This window comes from Pseudophryne corroboree, chromosome 9 (assembly GCF_028390025.1).
Source record: "Pseudophryne corroboree isolate aPseCor3 chromosome 9, aPseCor3.hap2, whole genome shotgun sequence".
NCBI lineage: Eukaryota > Metazoa > Chordata > Amphibia > Anura > Myobatrachidae > Pseudophryne > Pseudophryne corroboree.
In genome coordinates, this window is record NC_086452.1 from 412,060,385 (window position 1) to 412,084,697 (window position 24,313).

General features: G+C 47.0%; 1 protein-coding gene across 3 annotated transcripts in view; it reads right to left on the reverse strand.

Moving 5' to 3' along the window:
• LOC134958358 (cadherin-related family member 3-like) overlaps nt 1-24,313 on the reverse strand; it is a 419,058-nt gene that overhangs the window by 245,532 nt on the left and 149,213 nt on the right. For all 3 annotated transcript variants that reach the window (XM_063940905.1, XM_063940906.1, XM_063940907.1), the window contains exons 2-3: nt 4,860-4,955; nt 2,013-2,209 (exon numbers count right to left, since the gene is read on the reverse strand). In XM_063940905.1, the coding sequence (XP_063796975.1) occupies nt 2,013-2,209; nt 4,860-4,955 (293 nt within the window). The remainder of the gene's footprint in view (nt 1-2,012; nt 2,210-4,859; nt 4,956-24,313) is intronic.

Here is a 24,313-nt window from a genome sequence, read left to right on the forward strand (position 1 = left end):
CATGGATCAAGTGTTTGATAATTTGAACAGCACTTACATTGGGGGGGACACAATCTTTGCCACACGACCTAATTGGACCTCTAATCTGAGATTGGTCTCTCTCAGATACTTAAGAAATGGGTGAAGTGCCGCTATATGCAGTGTTTTACTCTGTGTCTTTGGCTATCTGCAGGGTCAGCGGAAGCTGTGATCCACAGCCAGTCCTTTCTTCAACTACTGGCTACTTAACTTTCACACCAAATGTCCGTCTCTGCACTGGGAGGGGACTTTTAAACCTTTTGCTAGTTCCTACACTAAAGACTCCTGAAGGGTCAGACGTGTGGCCTGGCATTTAGTTTCGTTGAGTACAGTATGTAAACTGTAGGAACCTGGCCAGCAGGGCTTGGTCCTGCTTGTCTAGAAGAGAGCTTTCTAGCTACATGACACTATGGTGGTCATTCCAACCCGATCGCAGTGTGCTTTCGTTCGCACAACTGCAACCGGGTCACTACTGCGCACGCGTGGGGGCTGTAATGTGCACGCGAGTCATTGTCCAGCGACAGCTGTCGCCGTGCAACGACGCTGACAGCGGAAAAAGCAGTCGCAGCGGTGATCACAAGAAGATTGACTGCAGGAAGGTGTTCCGGGGCATCAACTGACCGTTGAAGACCATTTTCGGGGAGTGGTAAGAAAAACGCAGGCGTGTCCAGGCGAACGGAGGGCGGATGTCTGACGTCAAACCCGAGCCCATCATCGCTGGATCCGTCGCACAGGGTAAGTATGTCCATGGCTAGTCTTGTTTTGCAGGAAACTTTTTTAGCATAGCAGGGCTACACAAGCGATCACAGCCCTGCTATGCTAAAATACTGTACACTCCCCCATAGGCGGAGATTAGTTGATCGCACCAGCAGCAAAAAGTTGCGTGGTGCGATCAACTCGGAATGAGGGCCTATAACCATATTTAGGCATCAGGGAACCATGTGATCCTTTAGCGATGAGAGGGGAGTAAAGAAGAGACCCACAGGGATTTTAGATTCTGATAGAGGCACCTTTTTTCCCCACTGCCCATGTTATAGAGGCCCCTTCTCTGATTAGCCTGGATGCTGGTTTTCACTATGACTGAGGGCCAATGCTTGCAATGTCCCTGTTACAAAAGAGTATCCGTCTCAGGGCTGAACTTGGGACCTAATTCAGATCTGATCGCTGGGCTGTGTTTTCACACAGCGGGCTATCAGGACCAAACTGCGCATGCGTATACACCACAATGTGCAGGCGCGCCGGACAACAACAATGGGCGTCGCCATTCAGCAATGGGATGGTGAAAAAAATCCGTTTGCACAGGCGTTCGCAAGGTGATTGACAGGAGGAAGCCGTTTGTGGGAGTCAACTGGACGTTTACAGGGAGTGTCTGGAAAAAATGCAGGCGCGTCCAAGCGTTTTCAGGGAGGGTGTCTAACGTCAGCTCCGGCCCCGATCAGCCTGTTCTCATCGCACTGTAGGAGTAAGTCCTGGGCTGCGCACAGACTGCACAAAGTGAATTTTTGCAGCTCAGCTACACTTGTGATCGCATACTTGCACGGCGAATTTACACTCCGCATGTAGGTGGCGACTATCTGATCGCAGGACAGCAAAAAACGCAGCCCAGCGATCAGATCTGAATTAGGCCCTTGGATCTATACTTCCCTGCTTTCACAATCTGCCCTCTGGCTTGGCACTATGAACACTATTGCAACATGTAGCATTACGCTGCAGTTAAAGGGGCAGCGATGACACGATCCATAATAAATTGCGTCAAGACATGTTCACCAGAGAAGTGGCACCATTGCCCATTCTTCTGGGTACTGGATCAGCTACCTGATATTTGAGAGTCTCCCGGAACTTCCAGGAGAGAAAGCAAGTATGGAGTCATGCTACACTGGGGAGCTTGGTCTTGTTATGTTGGTGAAATGCGGGAGTGTTCTTTCATGTAAAATGTTGATAGTTTTGGATTATATAAATTAGAATCGTGGTTTGTAGTTTTATATTCTCCATACCTCCCAATTTTTGTCAGCTTTTGGAATAATGATGAACGGATGCACCACCGGATTGGAATTCACTATATAAGGTGCTCCAGCAATTTCATCAAATGGACCAGCTGTGGCAGACATCCGGGCTACCAGTGTACTTTGCGGGGCATTTTCAGGGAGAGTCACGTTGTTAGGCAGAAACAGTCTTGGTGCAGCGGAGAGCACTAGTGGGGGGAACATAAACAGATTAGAGGGGTATGTATCACTCCGGAGAGGTTGCTTACAATGTACCAAACCCAGAAATACTGTCTACAAGGTGTTGAGAATCTTTAAAAGAAACTGCAGTAACACTAGGGCACTGCTTAGGACCTGGTGGCAAAGATCCATTCCAGGTAAACTTTATATTCATACAGGTCCTGAATATAAAGATTAACTTAATGATCACCTGTTTGTATATAGGGCCTGATTCAGCTGTGGTTGGAGGTGCTGTCCCTGCTGTTTCCTTGGGTGATGCAGCTGGAGATGTCTATTTCAATCAGACGCCTACTGCTGCAGTAGTGATCCAACCTGCGTCCTTCCTAAGACACAGCATCGGAACACTCAGTCACCATCGGGGCGGCTTACGGCATCCATGGTGCCGCGCAAGCCGTCCAACGCAGAGGCCAGGAAATCTGCCGTACTACGATGGAGATCGGTGACCTCTTCCCACCCCCTAAATGCTGGTGACACACCGCCGACCCCTCCCCGTCCCCCAGATGGCGTCCCCCAGATGGCAGCAGACTGTCAATCACTGACAGTCCGCTGCCGGTCCGCGTCCTATGTTGCAGAACCCATTCGTACATGCACAGAACAGGTCCTGCGCATACGCAAAGTACCAAAAACAACAGGACCTGAATTAGGCCCATAGTGGAGCTGATTCAAAGGGCAGGATGTAATAAAGTCCGAGTTCGCCGGCCGTGCAGGATACCGGTCGAACTTTTTTTAAAGGTCAATCATGTACAAAGCATGGTTTAACATTACACATGATTGCCCCTTTAAAAAAATCTGAGTTCAGCCGGCATCCCACACTGCCGCCAAACTCAGACTCCATTACATCCCGGCCTAAGTGACATGCAAAGTGGATGCAGGGCCTGCAGTTTAAATTATCCCTGCAGTTGTCCGATAGTGGGAGGACTATGCATACTCCAGAAGCGCAGCGCGCATGTGCTGCTATGCAGCTGCGGCTCCAGGTAGTGTCGGGGGCAAGGAGGGTGTCCCTATCTGAAAACGGGGGCATTTGATATGTGACACATCTGTATCTGTGTGCAACGGAGTATCTGAATCTGCATACGAAGTGCTACAATGCAGCGATTGCTGCTTTTTTCCCCACCAAGTTCCGTTGTTCTCCACATGCAGACAGTCACACACATATATACAAGTGTTGCATATCAAATTAATTAAAACAGTCTCCCAGTGCGTCCTCATTGCATTGCATTGTGACCAAAAAAACATGCACAGTGCAATCATAGTCACATGAGACCTGTAGGCTCACTCCCTCCAGGCACCTTGCGACACATGGCGTATTGAGGCGAGATATCTGTATAAGGGCAACCCTGAAATATGTCTTGTAGCCAACATATTTTGACACCCCACCTGCACCCCTTTAGTGTACTGAAAGGTACCACAGGCGGACACTAGTTGTACATGAGAAGTGCTTCACTAATGCATCAGGACGCATCTATACGTCTGACAAATGCCATTACGTAAATTTGTAGACCCCCCCCCCAAAAAAAAAACCTAAACAATAAACAATAATGTATCACAGAAATCATCATAAATAGTGAGAATATGTCCCACAGTCCCCAGAAACCTGGACACATGAGCTTACATTCCAAAAATAAACAAGCGTGTGCTCCGAACCACATATTTTACCACGGTATTAATCTTGCCGAACAGAAGCATAGATTAGCATCAAAGTTATTAACAGCAACCATTGCGGGTGCATTGGGCCTGATTCAAAGAAGGTTTCTCGGTACCTTAGGCAAAACTTAATCTATTTCCCCCTCCCCCAAACCACACATCATCACCCACTTTTAAGCCTCAGGTGAAAATGTGGAGGTAGCATCTTAGAAGTTCAACAGCAGCCGTCTGCATTAGGTTTACTCAGAATTAGCCTTAATTTTGTTATATGCCCCCCTCTCCCCCACCCCCCATCCCAGATGCTGGCGCCTTTGGCAGCTGCCTAAAGCCGCCTAATGGTAAAACCAGTCATGCAACCACAACACCAGTTGCGGAAATACGCAAATGTTAATCTCAGCCTTCCCTTTGTGCACCACCATGCGATGGGTTGTACAAGCGCTAAGACGTCCACTTTCAGGCTGCGTGATCTGTGCAATTACGATGGAAACTGTAAACTCGCCAACATCGACGCATCATCCGTTAAACCATCGGCATTTGCGGTAGCTTAGGGTCTACTATAACTACTCTCCTCAAATCCAAGTAAACGTGGCCTCTGGATTAGTGGATTTGTGACTGAGAAAGCAGCGATCATTTAGGACACTACCCAGTCTTCACCCTGAAACAAACAGGGATTGAAATCCACTTTTCAATTATTAGCAATGCCACGCGTAATTGCAAATGCCATCATATATTTCAGTTTTTGCATGTGCAGTAAAGGTTTCCAGGACTTTTTGCACATGTGCAGTAGGAGAAAAAATGCTTAAACACTGCACCCGTCTCTGACTCAGGCGCATTATTTGTGGCGAGTAAGAAAAATTCTGTGCCTATCATGATTATTCATGTCCCCAACACAGTGCCAATAATTGCTCTATATTAACCCCCGCCCCTGTTCAGCAAGAGTGAAGCATTTTTTTCCTTTAAATGCTATGTACTAACCTTGAAAAATGCTGAAAAGTAGTGATGCCAGAAGTAGGTTCATCCTTTTAGTGTGCGGTGCAGACGTCTGCGATGGGTCTATACAATGCTGGTGCCCTACGTTATACACAGCAATTATACAAATGGTTTAGTATATAAAGCAGAACACTCCTCTTCCAGTGAAACTCTATACACCAAAAGGTTTGTTTTGTATGCAGGCACTAACAATGAACAGCAAAGCACTTGGAAAATATTGCTAAATATATTTATTTGCCTATTTGTTTCCTAATCACAGCAGCAATCAGAGTAACTCATCCCTGACACAACAAACCTCTCCCTCTGTCTGTAGTATACAGTGAGTATTTACAAATGCACAGGTAATTGTTACAACAATGGTTCTCAAACTGTGTGCCCAGGCACCCTGGGGTGCGTCAGGAGACTTGCACCTCATCACACAATTGAAAGGATGACATATAGACATAGGGGTGTATTCAATTGATGTCGGATCCTTTCTGACAGAAAGGATCCGACATTTCAGTATTCAATTTGCAGCCAAATCCGACAGGATTTGGCCGTACCCGACAATGCCATTCCGGCTTTTTTTAAAGTCGGATTGACATTGTCGGAAACAGGGCTAAAACCTGTCGGATTTGGCCGCGAATCCGACAAAACACCTGGATCCGCGGCTAATCCGCCGATCCACGTGTTTTCCGACAAGTCAAATTTTCTGACTTGTCGGATAAATGGGAGCTTGATTAAATAGGTCAGATCTGGATTCGACCTTAAATTGTTGGAAACTGCTGTTTATCTGACAAGTCAGGAAATCCGTCTTGAATTGAATATACTGTACCCCATAATTTACTTAATTTAATATTTCTTTCTAAATTTCTCAATAAGAAACTTTTGGCTTCAGGGTGCCGTTAAAAAAATTCTGACACTCTATGGCGCCTTGATTCAAAAAAGTTTGTGAAGAACTGAGTTACAATATAGGGGTATGCAAAAATACCACGGCTTTCCTGCAAATTTTACATCTCTGATTGCTTACAAGTTGTAATACTATTCATCTCCTGTACATCTCTTTTGTAAACATTTGTTTGGAATGAATGTAAATAGATGATCTCATCCTAAAAACATACTATAATGGGGGGGGGGGTTATTTAGCTATAGTGATTGGACACATTCTTGCTAAGCATTGGGATTCTTGGGGAGATCTATCAAGCTTTTTAACAAGGACGAAGCAGTGTTGCCCATAGCAACTAATCAGATTTTCTAGCTATCATTTATCTGGCATATTCTATAAAATGATAGCTAGATCTGATGATGATAGCTAGATCTGATTGGTTACTTTGGGCATCACCTCAACTTGTCTAAGGCCCCCCCACCTCCCATGTGAGCTGCTGGATCCCCTCGATAATTCCCATCAGCGCCTGAACTACACAGCTGCCCAGCTGCCTCACCTCTGCCCAGGCTTGGACTGGCCCACAGGGGTACAGGTGAAACCACCGGTGGGCCCCATTGCCTGGGGGCCCACCTTCTGCTCTAAAGAGGATCAGGTTCCAGACTGTGCACTTGAATTATACATTATACATATGTTACCTTATACTGGACTATGGTGTATTTTGTACAGTGCATTGCTGTTATTCATCTGTTATTAATCTGGTACATTATCATGCATGCAGCAGCTGAATTTACTGTATATATTTATGAAGGGGCCCAGACGTTGCATTCTCTAATGGTTAGTCAAAACCAACACCCCCTCCGCAGACTGACCACACCCCTAACATAGGGGGTAATTCCAAGTTGATCGCAGCAGGAATTTTGTTAGCAGTTGGGCAAAACCATGTGCACTGCAGGGGGAGCAGATATAACATATGCAGAGAGAGTTAGATTTGGGTGGGGTGTGTTCAATCTGCAATCTAATTTGCAGTGTAAAAATAAAGCAGCCAGTATTTACCCTGCACAGAAATAAAATAACCCACCCAAATCTAACTCTCTCTGCACATGTTATATCTGCACCCCCTGCAGTGCACATGGTTTTGCCCAACTGCTAACAAAATTCCTGCTGCGATCAACTTGGAATTACCCCCATAGGCCCTTACCACTGCATTCCCCCGGTGGGCCCTACATGCCCTAGTCCGACACTGCCTCTGCCTATAGTTGCTGGGACCGGGACTACCCTGAGAACATCTGACCTCTCCAGGTGAGTGGGGAGCTGAGGGGGAAAACACCAGGATTGTCCTCTGACTAAAGGGGGAGAACACCAGGATTATCCTCTGACTAAAGGGGGAGAATACCAGTATTGTCCTCTGACTAAGGGGGAGAATACCAGTATTGTCCTCTGACTCTAGGGGGAGAATACCAGTATTGTCCTCTGACTAAAGGGGAAGAATACCAGTATTGTCCTCTGACTCTAGGGGGAGAAAACCAGTATTGTCCTCTGACTAAAGGGGGAGAATAACAGTATTGTCCTCTGACTAAAGGGGGAGAATACCAGTATTGTCCTCTGACTAATGGGGGAGAATACCAGTATTGTCCTCTGACTAAAGGGGGAGAATACCAGTATTGTCCTCGGACTAAAGGGGGAGAATACCAGTATTGTCCTCTGACTAAGGGGGAGAATACCAGTATTGTCCTCTGACTCTAGGGGGAGAATACCAGTATTGTCCTCTGACTAAAGGGGAAGAATACCAGTATTGTCCTCTGACTAAAGGGGGAGAATACCAGTATTGTCCTCTGACTCTAGGGGGAGAATACCAGTATTGTCCTCTGACTAAAGGGGGAGAATACCAGTATTGTCCTCTGACTAAAGGGGGAGAATACCAGTATTGTCCTCTGACTCTAGGGGGAGAAAACCAGTATTGTCCTCTGACTAAAGGGGGAGAATAACAGTATTGTCCTCTGACTAAAGGGGGAGAATACCAGTATTGTCCTCTGACTAATGGGGGAGAATACCAGTATTGTCCTCTGACTAAAGGGGGAGAATACCAGTATTGTCCTCTGACTAAGGGGGAGAATACCAGTATTGTCCTCTGACTAAAGGGGGAGAATACCAGTATTGTCCTCTGACTAAAGGGGGAGAAAAACAGTATTGTCCTCTGACTAAAGGGGGAGAATACCAGTATTGTCCTTTGACTAATGGGGGAGAATACCAGTATTGTCCTCTGACTAAAGGGGGAGAATACCAGTATTGTCCTCTGACTAAAGGGGGAGAATACCAGTATTGTCCTCTGACTAAGGGGGAGAATACCAGTATTGTCCTCTGACTAAAGGGGGAGAATACCAGTATTGTCCTCTGACTAAAGGGGGAGAATACCAGTATTGTCCTCTGACTAAAGGGGGAGAATACCTGTATTGTCCTCTGACTCTAGGGGGAGAAAACCAGTATTGTCCTCTGACTAAAGGGGGAGAATAACAGTATTGTCCTCTGACTAAAGGGGGAGAATACCAGTATTGTCCTCTGACTAAAGGGGGAGAATACCAGTATTGTCCTCTGACTCTAGGGGGAGAAAACCAGTATTGTCCTCTGACTAAAGGGGGAGAATAACAGTATTGTCCTCTGACTAAAGGGGGAGAATACCAGTATTGTCCTCTGACTAAAGGGGGAGAATACCAGTATTGTCCTCTGACTAATGGGGGAGAATACCAGTATTGTCCTCTGACTAAAGGGGGAGAATACCAGTATTGTCCTCTGACTCTAGGGGGAGAAAACCAGTATTGTCCTCTGACTAAAGGGGGAGAATAACAGTATTGTCCTCTGACTAAAGGGGGAGAATACCAGTATTGTCCTCTGACTAATGGGGGAGAATACCAGTATTGTCCTCTGACTAAAGGGGGAGAATACCAGTATTGTCCTCTGACTAAAGGGGGAGAATACCAGTATTGTCCTCTGACTAAGGGGGAGAATACCAGTATTGTCCTCTGACTAAAGGGGGAGAATACCAGTATTGTCCTCTGACTAAAGGGGGAGAATACCAGTATTGTCCTCTGACTAAAGGGGGAGAATACCAGTATTGTCCTCTGACTCTAGGGGGAGAAAACCAGTATTGTCCTCTGACTAAAGGGGGAGAATAACAGTATTGTCCTCTGACTAAAGGGGGAGAATACCAGTATTGTCCTCTGACTAAAGGGGGAGAATACCAGTATTGTCCTCTGACTCTAGGGGGAGAAAACCAGTATTGTCCTCTGACTAAAGGGGGAGAATAACAGTATTGTCCTCTGACTAAAGGGGGAGAATACCAGTATTGTCCTCTGACTAAAGGGGGAGAATACCAGTATTGTCCTCTGACTAATGGGGGAGAATACCAGTATTGTCCTCTGACTAAAGGGGGAGAATACCAGTATTGTCCTCTGACTCTAGGGGGAGAAAACCAGTATTGTCCTCTGACTAAAGGGGGAGAATAACAGTATTGTCCTCTGACTAAAGGGGGAGAATACCAGTATTGTCCTCTGACTAAAGGGGGAGAATACCAGTATTGTCCTCTGACTAAAGGGGGAGTACACCAGGAGCAGCCTCACCGCAGACTTTTCTACCGGACACTAGTGGTCTCCCACATTCTCACATCCACCTGAGATTAGAACATTTATACGCCAGTTTATTAACAATACGTATTATCCTGGTTATCCTGTATTATCCCTCCTTCAGATGGAGATGCACTAAGCCTTGGAGAGTGATAAAGTGGAGAGATATAAAGGGTTCTATTTACTAAGCCTTGGATGGAGATAAAGTGGATGGAGATAAAGTACCAGCCAATCAGCTCCTAACTGCCATGCCACAGACTGGGTTTGAAAAATGACAGGAGATGGTTGGCTGGTACATTATCTGCGTGCACTTTATCTCCATCTAAGGCTTAGTAAATAGATGCCAAGACTCCTGTTATGTTACAGGCTGTTTTTGAAAAATGACAATTAGGAGCTAATTGACTGGTACTTTATCTCTTTCCATTTTATCACTCTGCAAGGCTTAGATGCATACCCGATATTGGACCCCACCGCTACCGCCATCAGAAGATGGAGGTAGCCTATTGTAGCCTATGGGCTACAGATCACAGAGCTAGCCGGGTAGAGGGTTCCCCTGGAATCCTCCCCTGAAGTGGCCTCTGTGCAGCGCGGTGAGAGTTGACTGCACATGTGCAACATCCCCCCCAACATTGCAGGGACGGGCACCTCTGCATGTGCTGTATAATACATCCAGCCAATAGCACTGCATATTGCAATACGATACTGGGCGGTAAGATCCGGCCAGATCACATTCAATATGCGATACATGATAAATGTGCCCCATTGTTATTATTATTATCTTCTTTAGAAGGTTTGATAAATCTCCCCCTCTATCTGAAAACAGACTTGACTTTGAGAGCTGCCTGGGAGGGCTCCGTCAAAAAGTTGGTAAGAAATCTTTCACCATCGTTGACTCACCCTCCAAACACAGTGCCCAGCTGTTAAATTTTGCCTTCTCCTAACATCATAAATGCAACATGAACTTTGAGTTCATGTAAAAGTCCTGGTAGAAACTGCATCATGACCAGGCAGTGTATGCCAGCTTAGGCCTGAATTGCTCCAGAACAAACTAGCCTCTCTTCTGTGGGGACTAAGGTGGTCATCCAAGTTGATCGCTAGCTGAAAATGTTCGCTGCGCAGTGATGATGCAAAAAAAATAGCACTTCTGCGCATGTGTATGCGGCGCAATGCGCACGCGCAACGTACTTTCACAACGGCCGATGTAGTTTCACAGAAGGTCTAGCGAAGCATTTCATTCGTACTGATGGCCGCAGAGTGATTGACAGGAAGTGGGCGTTTCTGGATATCAACTGACCGTTTTCAGGGAGTGTTCGGAAAAACGCACGCGTGCCAGGAAAAACGCAGGCGTGGCTGGGCGAACGCAGGGCATGTTCGTGACGTCAAAACAGGAACTGAGCAGTCTGCAGTGATCGCAAGCGCTGAGTAGGTTTGAAGCTACTCTGAAACTGCACAAAATTATTTTGTAGCCGCTGTGCGATCCTTTCGTTCGCCCTTCTGTTAAGCTAAAATACACTCCCAGTGGGAGGCGGCATAGCGTGTGCACGGCTGCTAAAAACAGCTAGCGAGCGATCAACTCGGAATGATCACCTAAGCTCCTGCAGTAACTGAGCTTTCAGACAAAGCTGGTCTAGCCATCAGCTCCACGCCTGACCTCAGCAGATCACCAACATGACTAATGGGTTACAATTCACACTTTCCAGACAGCAAAGACCGGCAGCTGTAATAGCATTATTTTATGTCCTCACAACACAAAAGTTTTGGGTTTGATTCCCATCAAGGCCCTAAATGAGTGGTTTTTGCATGTTCGTTCCCTGCTTGCATGTGTTTCCTCAGGGTACTCCAATTTTCGCCCACAATCCAAAAACATGCTAGTAAGTTATTTGGCTTCTGACAACAAATAACCTTACTTTATGTGTATATTAGAGATGAGCGCCTGAAATTTTTCGGGTTTTGTGTTTTGGTTTTGGGTTCGGTTCCGCGGCCGTGTTTTGGGTTCGAACGCGTTTTGGCAAAACCTCACCGAATTATTTTTGTCGGATTCGGGTGTGTTTTGGATTCGGGTGTTTTTTTCCAAAAACACTAAAAAACAGCTTAAATCATAGAATTTGGGGGTCATTTTGATCCCAAAGTATTATTAACCTCAAAAACCATAATTTACACTCATTTTCAGTCTATTCTGAATACCTCACACCTCACAATATTATTTTTAGTCCTAAAATTTGCACCGAGGTCGCTGTGTGAGTAAGATAAGCGACCCTAGTGGCCGACACAAACACCGGGCCCATCTAGGAGTGGCACTGCAGTGTCACGCAGGATGTCCCTTCCAAAAAACCCTCCCCAAACAGCACATGACGCAAAGAAAAAAAGAGGCGCAATGAGGTAGCTGTGTGAGTAAGATTAGCGACCCTAGTGGCCGACACAAACACCGGGCCCATCTAGGAGTGGCACTGCAGTGTCACGCAGGATGGCCCTTCCAAAAAACCCTGCCCAAACAGCACATGACGCAAAGAAAAAAAGAGGCGCAATGAGGTAGCTGTGTGAGTAAGATTAGCGACCCTAGTGGCCGACACAAACACCGGGCCCATCTAGGAGTGGCACTGCAGTGTCACGCAGGATGGCCCTTCCAAAAAACCCTCCCCAAACAGCACATGATGCAAAGAAAAAAAGAGGCGCAATGAGGTAGCTGACTGTGTGAGTAAGATTAGCGACCCTAGTGGCCGACACAAACACCGGGCCCATCTAGGAGTGGCACTGCAGTGTCACGCAGGATGTCCCTTCCAAAAAACCCTCCCCAAACAGCACATGACGCAAAGAAAAAAAGAGGCGCAATGAGGTAGCTGTGTGAGTAAGATTAGCGACCCTAGTGGCCGACACAAACACCGGGCACATCTAGGAGTGGCACTGCAGTGTCACGCAGGATGTCCCTTCCAAAAAACCCTCCCCAAACAGCACATGACGCAAAGAAAAAAAGAGGCGCAATGAGGTAGCTGTGTGAGTAAGATTAGCGACCCTAGTGGCCGACACAAACACCGGGCCCATCTAGGAGTGGCACTGCAGTGTCACGCAGGATGTCCCTTCCAAAAAACCCTCCCCAATCAGCACATGATGCAAAGAAAAAGAAAAGAAAAAAGAGGTGCAAGATGGAATTATCCTTGGGCCCTCCCACCCACCCTTATGTTGTATAAACAAAACAGGACATGCACACTTTAACCAACCCATCATTTCAGTGACAGGGTCTGCCACACGACTGTGACTGATATGACGGGTTGGTTTGGACCCCCCCCAAAAAAGAAGCAATTAATCTCTCCTTGCACAAACTGGCTCTACAGAGGCAAGATGTCCACCTCATCTTCACCCTCCGATATATCACCGTGTACATCCCCCTCCTCACAGATTATCAATTCGTCCCCACTGGAATCCACCATCTCAGCTCCCTGTGTACTTTGTGGAGGCAATTGCTGCTGGTCAATGTCTCCGCGGAGGAATTGATTATAATTCATTTTAATGAACATCATCTTCTCCACATTTTCTGGATGTAACCTCGTACGCCGATTGCTGACAAGGTGAGCGGCGGCACTAAACACTCTTTCGGAGTACACACTTGTGGGAGGGCAACTTAGGTAGAATAAAGCCAGTTTGTGCAAGGGCCTCCAAATTGCCTCTTTTTCCTGCCAGTATAAGTACGGACTGTGTGACGTGCCTACTTGGATGCGGTCACTCATATAATCCTCCACCATTCTATCAATGTTGAGAGAATCATATGCAGTGACAGTAGACGACATGTCCGTAATCGTTGTCAGGTCCTTCAGTCCGGACCAGATGTCAGCATCAGCAGTCGCTCCAGACTGCCCTGCATCACCGCCAGCGGGTGGGCTCGGAATTCTGAGCCTTTTCCTCGCACCCCCAGTTGCGGGAGAATGTGAAGGAGGAGATGTTGACAGGTCGCGTTCCGCTTGACTTGACAATTTTGTCACCAGCAGGTCTTTCAACCCCAGCAGACCTGTGTCTGCCGGAAAGAGAGATCCAAGGTAGGCTTTAAATCTAGGATCGAGCACGGTGGCCAAAATGTAGTGCTCTGATTTCAACAGATTGACCACCCGTGAATCCTTGTTAAGCGAATTAAGGGCTGCATCCACAAGTCCCACATGCCTAGCGGAATCGCTCCCTTTTAGCTCCTTCTTCAATGCCTCCAGCTTCTTCTGCAAAAGCCTGATGAGGGGAATGACCTGACTCAGGCTGGCAGTGTCTGAACTGACTTCACGTGTGGCAAGTTCAAAGGGCATCAGAACCTTGCACAACGTTGAAATCATTCTCCACTGCACTTGAGACAGGTGCATTCCATCTCCTATATCGTGCTCAATTGTATAGGCTTGAATGGCCTTTTGCTGCTCCTCCAACCTCTGAAGCATATAGAGGGTTGAATTCCACCTCGTTACCACTTCTTGCTTCAGATGATGGCAGGGCAGGTTCAGTAGTTTTTGGTGGTGCTCCAGTCTTCTGTACGTGGTGCCTGTACGCCGAAAGTGTCCCGCAATTTTTCTGGCCACCGACAGCATCTCTTGCACGCCCCTGTCGTTTTTTAAAAAATTCTGCACCACCAAATTCAAGGTATGTGCAAAACATGGGACGTGCTGGAATTTGCCCATATTTAATGCACACACAATATTGCTGGCGTTGTCCGATGCCACAAATCCACAGGAGAGTCCAATTGGGGTAAGCCATTCCGCGATGATCTTCCTCAGTTGCCGTAAGAGGTTTTCAGCTGTGTGCGTATTCTGGAAAGCGGTGATACAAAGCGTAGCCTGCCTAGGAAAGAGTTGGCGTTTGCGAGATGCTGCTACTGGTGCCGCCGCTGCTGTTCTTGCGGCGGGAGTCCATACATCTACCCAGTGGGCTGTCACAGTCATATAGTCCTGACCCTGCCCTGCTCCACTTGTCCACATGTCCGTGGTTAAGTGGACATTGGGTACAACTGCATTTTTTAGGAGACTGGTGAGTCTTTTTCTGACGTCCGTGTACATTCTCGGTATCGCCTGCCTAGAGAAGTGGAACCTAGATGGTATTTGGTAACGGGGGCACACTGCCTCAATAAATTGTCTAGTTCCCTGTGAACTAACGGCGGATACCGGACGCACGTCTAACACCAACATAGTTGTCAAGGACTCAGTTATCCGCTTTGCAGTAGGATGACTGCTGTGATATTTCATCTTCCTCGCAAAGGACTGTTGAACAGTCAATTGCTTACTGGAAGTAGTACAAGTGGGCTTACGACTTCCCCTCTGGGATGACCATCGACTCCCAGCGGCAACAACAGCAGCGCCAGCAGCAGTAGGCGTTACACGCAAGGATGCATCGGAGGAATCCCAGGCAGGAGAGGACTCGTCAGACTTGCCAGTGACATGGCCTGCAGGACTATTGGCATTCCTGGGGAAGGAGGAAATTGACACTGAGGGAGTTGGTGGGGTGGTTTGCGTGAGCTTGGTTACAAGAGGAAGGGATTTACTGGTCAGTGGACTGCTTCCGCTGTCACCCAAAGTTTTTGAACTTGTCACTGACTTATTATGAATGCGCTGCAGGTGACGTATAAGGGAGGATGTTCCGAGGTGGTTAACGTCCTTACCCCTACTTATTACAGCTTGACAAAGGGAACACACGGCTTGACACCTGTTGTCCGCATTTCTGGTGAAATACCTCCACACCGAAGAGCTGATTTTTTGGTATTTTCACCTGGCATGTCAACGGCCATATTCCTCCCACGGACAACAGGTGTCTCCCCGGGTGCCTGACTTAAACAAACCACCTCACCATCAGAATCCTCCTGGTCAATTTCCTCCCCAGCGCCAGCAACACCCATATCCTCCTCATCCTGGTGTACTTCAACACTGACATCTTCAATCTGACTATCAGGAACTGGACTGCGGGTGCTCCTTCCAGCACTTGCAGGGGGCGTGCAAATGGTGGAAGGCGCATGCTCTTCACGTCCAGTGTTGGGAAGGTCAGGCATCGCAACCGACACAATTGGACTCTCCTTGTGGATTTGGGATTTCAAAGAACGCACAGTTCTTTGCGGTGCTTTTGCCAGCTTGAGTCTTTTCAGTTTTCTAGCGAGAGGCTGAGTGCTTCCATCCTCATGTGAAGCTGAACCACTAGCCATGAACATAGGCCAGGGCCTCAGCCGTTCCTTGCCACTCCGTGTGGTAAATGGCATATTGGCAAGTTTACGCTTCTCCTCCGACAATTTTATTTTAGGTTTTGGAGTCCTTTTTTTACTGATATTTGGTGTTTTGGTTTTGACATGCTCTGTACTATGCCATTGGGCATCGGCCTTGGCAGACGACGTTGCTGGCATTTCATCGTCTCGGCCATGACTAGTGGCAGCAGCTTCAGCACGAGGTGGAAGTGGATCTTGATCTTTCCCTAATTTTGGAACCTCAACATTTTTGTTCTCCATATTTTAATAGGCACAACTAAAAGGCACCTCAGGTAAACAATGGAGATGGATGGATTGGATACTAGTATACAATTATGGACGGGCTGCCGAGTGCCGACACAGAGGTAGCCACAGCCGTGAACTACCGCACTGTACTGTGTCTGCTGCTAATATATAGACTGGTTGATAAAGAGATAGTATACTCGTAACTAGTATGTATGTATAAAGAAAGAAAAAAAAAAACACGGTTAGGTCACTGGTATATACAATTATGGACGGGCTGCCGAGTGCCGACACAGAGGTAGCCACAGCCGTGAACTACCGCACTGTACTGTGTCTGCTGCTAATATATAGACTGGTTGATAAAGAGATAGTATACTCGTAACTAGTATGTATGTATAAAGAAAGAAAAAAAAACCACGGTTAGGTCACTGGTATATACAATTATGGACGGGCTGCCGAGTGCCGACACAGAGGTAGCCACAGCCGTGAACTACCGCACTGTACTGTGTCTGCTGCTAATATATAGACTGGTTGATAAAGAGATAGTATACTCGTAACTAGTATGTATGTATAAAGAAAGAAAAAAAAACCACGGTTAGGTCACTGGTATATACAATTATGGACGGGCTGCCGAGTGCCGACACAGAGGTAGCCACAGCCGTGAACTACCGCACTGTACTGTGTCTGCTGCTAATATATAGACTGGTTGATAAAGAGATAGTATACTCGTAACTAGTATGTATGTATAAAGAAAGAAAAAAAACCCACGGTTAGGTCACTGGTATATACAATTATGGACGGGCTGCCGAGTGCCGACACAGAGGTAGCCACAGCCGTGAACTACCGCACTGTACTGTGTCTGCTGCTAATATATAGACTGGTTGATAAAGAGATAGTATACTCGTAACTAGTATGTATGTATAAAGAAAGAAAAAAAAACCACGGTTAGGTCACTGGTATATACAATTATGGACGGGCTGCGGAGTGCCGACACAGAGGTAGCCACAGCCGTGAACTACCGCACTGTACTGTGTCTGCTGCTAATATATAGACTGGTTGATAAAGAGATAGTATACTCGTAACTAGTATGTATGTATAAAGAAAGAAAAAAAAAACCACGGTTAGGTGGTATATACAATTATGGACGGGCTGCCGAGTGCCGACACAGAGGTAGCCACAGCCGTGAACTACCGCACTGTACTGTGTCTGCTGCTAATATATAGACTGGTTGATAAAGAGATAGTATACTCGTAACTAGTATGTATGTATAAAGAAAGAAAAAAAAACCACGGTTAGGTCACTGGTATATACAATTATGGACGGGCTGCCGAGTGCCGACACAGAGGTAGCCACAGCCGTGAACTACCGCACTGTACTGTGTCTGCTGCTAATATATAGACTGGTTGATAAAGAGATAGTATACTCGTAACTAGTATGTATGTAGAAAGAAAGAAAAAAAAACCACGGTTAGGTCACTGGTATATACAATTATGGACGGGCTGCCGAGTGCCGACACAGAGGTAGCCACAGCCGTGAACTACCGCACTGTACTGTGTCTGCTGCTAATATATAGACTGGTTGATAAAGAGATAGTATACTCGTAACTAGTATGTATGTATAAAGAAAGAAAAAAAACCCACGGTTAGGTCACTGGTATATACAATTATGGACGGGCTGCCGAGTGCCGACACAGAGGTAGCCACAGCCGTGAACTACCGCACTGTACTGTGTCTGCTGCTAATATAGACTGGTTGATAAAGAGATAGTATACTACTAATATTATATACTGGTGGTCAGGTCACTGGTCACTAGTCACACTGGCAGTGGCACTCCTGCAGCAAAAGTGTGCACTGTTTAATTTTAATATAATATTATGTACTCCTGGCTCCTGCTATAACCTATAACTGGCACTGCAGTAGTGCTCCCCAGTCTCCCCCACAATTATAAGCTGTGTGAGCTGAGCAGTCAGACAGATATATAATATATATAGATGATGCAGCACACTGGCCTGAGCCTGAGCAGTGCACACAGATATGGTATGTATGTGACTGAGTCACTGTGTGCTGTGTATCGCTTTTTTCAGGCAGAGAACGGATTATAAATAAAAGTGGTGGTCACTGGTCACTATCAGCAAAACTCTGCACTGTACACTACTGAGTACTCCTAATGCTCCCCAAAATTAGTAAATCAAGTGTCTAAACGGAGAGGACGCCAGCCACGTCCTCTCCCTATCAATCTCAATGCACGTGTGAAAATGGCGGCGACGCGCGGCTCCTTATATAGAATCCGAGTCTCGCGATAGAATCCGAGCCTCGCGAGAATCCGACAGCGTCATGATGACGTTCGGGCGCGCTCGGGTTAACCGAGCAAGGCGGGAAGATCCGAGTCGCTCGGACTCGTGAAAAAAAACATGAAGTTCTGGCGGGTTCGGATTCAGAGAAACCGAACCCGCTCATCTCTAGTGTATATGTGGTAAATCGTAAGCTTCACTGAAGCAGTGCTTGGTGTGAATGGACAAATATTCTCTGTAAAGCGCAGCAGAATGTGTGTGCTATATAAATAACTGGTAATAAGCAAATATATATTTAAAATAGCACACAACCACTACAGCAAGTACAAAACCTGAAAACTCCCGTTAAAGCTAGGCTTGACCTAACCTCATATCTGTGCAGACCGTGAACCACTGCCTCTGTCATTGCCATATCCGTAATGAGACCCACCTGCAGTGGTTTCCTGAGCTAGTCAAGGCATCCTATTAGTAACCACTAGCAACCATGAGGAGATTCTTAAGTTAAAAGCTAACAGCAGTTCAGAGGCTGCCCGCCAATACACAACTGTATCATGTCATGATAGTACCATGCATTATACTGTACATCTTATGTAACTTTCATTCCAAGCACACAATTACCGAAGACACTATTGGACCAATATTCAGTGCTCTGCTGCCACCTTTTGGGTATTCAACAGATAACATTCAACATGTCATTAAAATAGATCTGCTACCCTCTTGTGGCAGTAATTGAAACTGCAGAAGGACTCTTCTAAACTCTGTTTCCTTGTAAAATTATAAATCACCTGGTTAAATTGATTATAATCTAAAAGCACCTTTCTAATAGCACGGTGATAAAGTACCAGCCAATCAGCTCCTAACTGTCATGTCACAGGCAGTGTTTGAAAAATGACAGTTAGGAGCTGGTTGGCTGGTACTTTATCACCGTGATGTTTATCACTCTACAAGGCTTGATAAATGGGAGAAACTAATGCTTAACTCACTCAGTACTTACCCAAACACAAAACACCTTCCAGGGATAAAGCCAATAGGAATTTCCAATCTCTATTTAAAGGGATGAAAGACATGAAGAAATCCATACAAGCTGAAGTCCAAAGAGTTTTACACTCTGTGGAAGAGGATATAACAGCAACAGAAGGGGCCATCTAATATCATACCTCCCAACTGTCCCATTTTCATCTAGTATCATACCTCCAAACTGTCCCGATTCTGCTTACTGCGCAGAGCCAGAGATGTGCTGTCCCTGCACTGGCGGTAAGCAACAGAATAGCTGCTGAATGTGGGGAAGGTGTAGGGAGATGAGCAATGAGGAGGAGGCGCTCTACCTGACAAATGTGTGTAATGAGCTCTACCTGACAAGTGTGTGTAATGGGCTCTACCTGACAAATGTGTGTAATGGGTTCTACCTGACAAATGTATGTTATGAGCTATACCTGCAAATGTGTGTAATGGGCTCTACCAGGCGTAACGTGAAACAGGCTCTACCAGGCGTAATATGTAAAGGGCTCTACCAGGAGTAATGTGTAACGTGTAATGGGCTCTACCAGGTGTAATGTGTAACGGGCTCTACCAGGCGTAATGTGAAACGTGTAACGGGCCCTACTAGCCGTAATGTATAACGGGCTCTACCGGTGGTTAGTGGATACTGCTGGTAAGTAGGGATCCGCTGGAACAACACCGGCACTTTAAAGAAACTGGATACTGCTGGAAGCTGACCGCTGGAAGCAGATGGATAATAGCTGGAACCTGGAATAGCCACGGAGGACTGCAGAGTCAGGCTGCACCGCAGGATGGAAGGCAGGTGCGGGTCTCTTAGTGGATGCTGGAGACAGGAGCTGGAACCTGGAGAAACAACCACATGAGAGAGACACTGGAACAAGGTTTGACAACCAAAGCACTGACCATTTCCTGGTTCAGGCACAGGATACTTATACCTGCTGCAGGGCAGGCATTGGTTGACCAATCATGCAGATTCACAGCGCAGCGGATTGGTGGAGATTGAACATGTGACTGCACCCATGTTAGTACTGGAGGGAAAGTTGGTTTGGAAAACCATGTGGAAACATAGCAGCAATGGCGGCGCCGGCCACGGAGGACAGGAGACGCCAAACTGACAACTGCACACTGAGACACATGGATGACAGCGGAGGCCGCGGCAGGCATGGGGCACCACTCTGACAACCTGCATACTGGAACACAGGAGCGGCGGCGGAGGCCGCGGAGGACGGGAGACGCCATACTAGATTCAAACATGGCGCCGCTGTGACAGCGTCTCAGAGTGACAGGAGGGATATGTAGAGTGTGGACATCAGTAACACAGATGAGATCCAGCCCTGGAACGCTGAGCCAGCTTCAGGAGACATCTAAAAGGCAAGTAATGGCGTCCAGATACTCGGATCGTGACAGCACCCCCCTTTCCCCCTTTAGGAGTGGCCCCAGGACACTTCTTAGGCTTTTGAGGAAACTTAGAGTGGAAATTCCGGACCAAGGCAGGAACATGGACATCTGATGCATTGGTCCAAGAGCGTTCTTCAGGACCATAGCCCTTCCAGTCAATAAGATATTGCAATTGACCGTAACGGAAACGTGAATCCAGAATCTTGGCAACTTCATACTCAACTCCTCGTTGAGTCTGGACTTTAGGAGCCGGAGGAAGTGCAGATTGAAACCGATTCAGAATCAGCGGTTTCAACAGGGAAACATGGAATGTCCTGGGTATTTTCAAGAAGGGAGGTAACTGGAGTCTGTAAGCAACAGGATTGATGACTTGTTCAATTTTAAAAGGACCGATGTAACGAGGTGCAAACTTCATGCTGGGAACTCTCAATCTCAAATTCTTCGTGGACAACCACACACGATCACCCACTTTGAGAGCAGGAACCGCTCTACGCTTCCTATCTGCAAACTTCTTGTACCTGAACGAGGCTTTGAGCAGGGCCGCTCGCACATTCTTCCAGTTATTTGAAAACTGACGCAAGGTGACATCCACTGCTGGAACAGAAGTTGCTAATAGCGGTTGGAATTCTGGAACTTTAGGGTGGAATCCATAGTTGATGAAGATTGGTGTTGAAGAAGATGAGGAATGGTATTGGTTGTTGTGGCTGAACTCGGCCCAGGGAAGGAGTTGAACCCAGTCATCTTGAGAGGAAGACACATAAATGCGGAGGAAGGCCTCCAAGTCCTGATTCACCCTCTCAGTTTGACCATTGGTCTGAGGATGGTAAGCTGTAGAAAACTTCAACTTGACTTGGAGGGCTTGACACAAACTTCACCAGAATTTGGCTACAAATTGTACTGCTCGATCAGAGATGATCTCTTCAGGAAGACCGTGGAGTCGGAAGATCTCTTGAATAAACACTTGAGCCAACTTGGAAGCTGACGGAAGACCGGTGAGAGGTATGAAATATGCCATCTTGGTGAACCGGTCAACTACCACCCAGATGGTATTAAACTTGTTGCACGTAGGCAGGTCTGTAACGAAGTCCATCGACAAATGGGTCCACGGTCGACGGGGAACAGATAATGGAACCAGTTGCCCCACAGGCGACTGGCGGGAGACTTTGTGTTGGGCACACTTCGGGCAAAAGGCAATAAACTCCATGACATCCTTCTTCAGAGTTGGCCACCAATAGGACCTAGAGATAAACTCAAGGGTCTTCTGAATGCCTGTGTGTCCGGTAAAGCGGGAAGCATGGGCCCAATGCATAAGCTTCTTCCTTAACACCGGCTTCATAAAACTTTTCCCTGGTGGGGGCGTAGAGTCCATCCCTACCATGGAGAATGCCAACGGATTAATAATAGGATGCTTGTCTGAAGACTCTGACTCATTTTCTTGCTCCCATGAGCGGGAAAGGGCATCGGCCTTGCGATTCTGAGAGCCCGGACAGAACTGGAGTTTAAAGTCGAACCTGGAAAAGAAAAGTGCCCATCTAGCCTGACGAGGGTTAAGACATTGTGCGCTTTTCAGATATAAAAGATTCTTGTGGTCGGTAAGGCTAGTGATCGAATGAGAAGCTCCCTCCAACAGATATCTCCACTCCTCTAGAGCGAACTTGATGGCTAGCAACTCCTGGTCGCCAATAGCATTGTTGCACTCAGCTGGGGAGAACTTCCGGGAGAAGAAACTGGAAGGATGTAGATGACCATCTTTAGCCCTCTGGGATAACACCGCTCCTACTCCAACGGAGGAGGCATCCACCTCAAGGATGAAAGGAGAGTCGATGTCGGGCTGTTTCAGAACCGGTGCAGAGATGAACTGTTGCTTTAATAGATGAAAAGCTTGCGTAGCTTCTTCAGACCACTTGGACGGATTAGCACCCTTCTTGGTTAATGCAGTGATAGGCGCCACAATGGTGGAAAAGTCTCGTATAAACTTTCTGTAGTAATTGGCGAACCCTAAAAACCTCTGGACCCCTTTGAGGGTTAAGGGTATAGGCCAATTCTGGATTGCTTGTAGTTTATCAGGATCCATCTCTAATACGGAACCGGACACAATGTAACCTAGAAACGGAATGGATTTGACTTCTAAAACACATTTCTCTAATTTGCAATAGAGATGACTGACACGGAGACGGGACAGAACCTCCTTTACCCAAAAACGATGTTCCTCTAGATTATTGGCAAAGATAAGGATATCATCTAGATAAACCACGACATGGCGGTATAAGATGTCCCTGCAGATCTCATTCACGAAATGCTGGAAGACAGCTGGAGCGTTGCTCAATCCGAAGGGCATGACGAGGTACTCATAATGTCCATCACGGGTGTTAAAGGCGGTCTTCCACTCGTTACCCTCACGGATCCGGATGAGATTGTAGGCACCCCTCAAATCCAACTTTGTAAAGATAGTTGCTCCGCTAACTCTATCGAAGAGCTCTGTAATCAAGGGTAAAGGATAACGGTTCTTGACGGTAATGTCGTTCAGACCTCTGTAGTCGATGCACGGCCGCAGGCCACCGTCTTTCTTCTTAACGAAAAAAGAAGCCTGCGCCAGCTGGAGAAGATGAAGGTCGAATAAAACCCTTCGCCAGGTTCTCCTTGATGTACTCCTCCATGGAATGCGTCTCTGGTAGAGACAACGGATAAGTTCGGCCTCGAGGTGGAACCTTCCCTGGGATGAGATCAATTGGACAGTCCCATTCTCTATGAGGAGGAAGGATATCAACGGAAGCTTTACTGAACACGTCCGTGTAGCCTTGATATGGAGGAGGTGGAACATCAGACGACCGGGGGGGGGAAGAACAAACAGGAAGCACTTTGGACAAACAGGTCTCAGCACAGTAGGGACCCCATGCTAGTATTTGCGTACTCGTCCAGTCAATCGATGGATTGTGGAGACGGAGCCATGGAAGGCCCAAAACCACTGGATGTGTGGCTCTTGGAATCACTAGAAAATAAATAAATTCTGAATGAAGAACTCCCACTCTCAGACGAACTGGTAGAGTCCTTAGAGAAATAACTGCATCAAAAATCTTACTGCCATCCACGGCAGTCAAGGAAATGGACGAGGAAAGTCTCTTGGTGGGTAGGGACCATCGTTTAACATATGCTTCAGTTATGGAATTCCCAGCTGCTCCGGAATCAAGGAGGGCAATGACGTTCCTACAACGTTGAGCAATTTGAAGCGAGACTGGGAGATTACAATCACGAGGGGATGGAGAGGAGAGCATTACTCCTAGCCGGCCCTCTCCTTGGCGAGCTAGGACTTGAAGTCCTGGACGTTTGGGACAGGCATTGATTGCGCGAGATGGAGCTGCACAGTAGAGACAGAGGGACTCGGAAAGACGTCTTCGTGTTAGGTTCCTGGTGCTCAGAACAAGGGAGATGTTATGAAGAGAGTCCAGAGCACCAGGACGTAATGCTGGATTCGGTGAAATGGAACGGGAATTTCCCCTGGCACCCTACCTCTGTTGTTTTACCCGTGTTGTCAATTCACGCTTGCATGACTATGGTTTCTTGGGCCCATGCCAGCCGCGTTTGAAGGGCGGATTAGGTCTGCCCAACTCCGATGCCCCCTCAGGTCTTAAAGAGAGACAAAGCGTGAACTGAGACAGGGTAATAACAAGGGGCCCTCTAACTGAAACAACCAAAGCCAGGGGCAACTGACTAGCCTAAAACTAAATGTATGTGCGGCTTGCCGCCAAAGGAAAAGAACAACAAAGGAAATGCTATCCACACGCCGACACAATACTTTTGTGTACCGGCGGTGACAGCATAAGCAGAACCCTCTGCAAA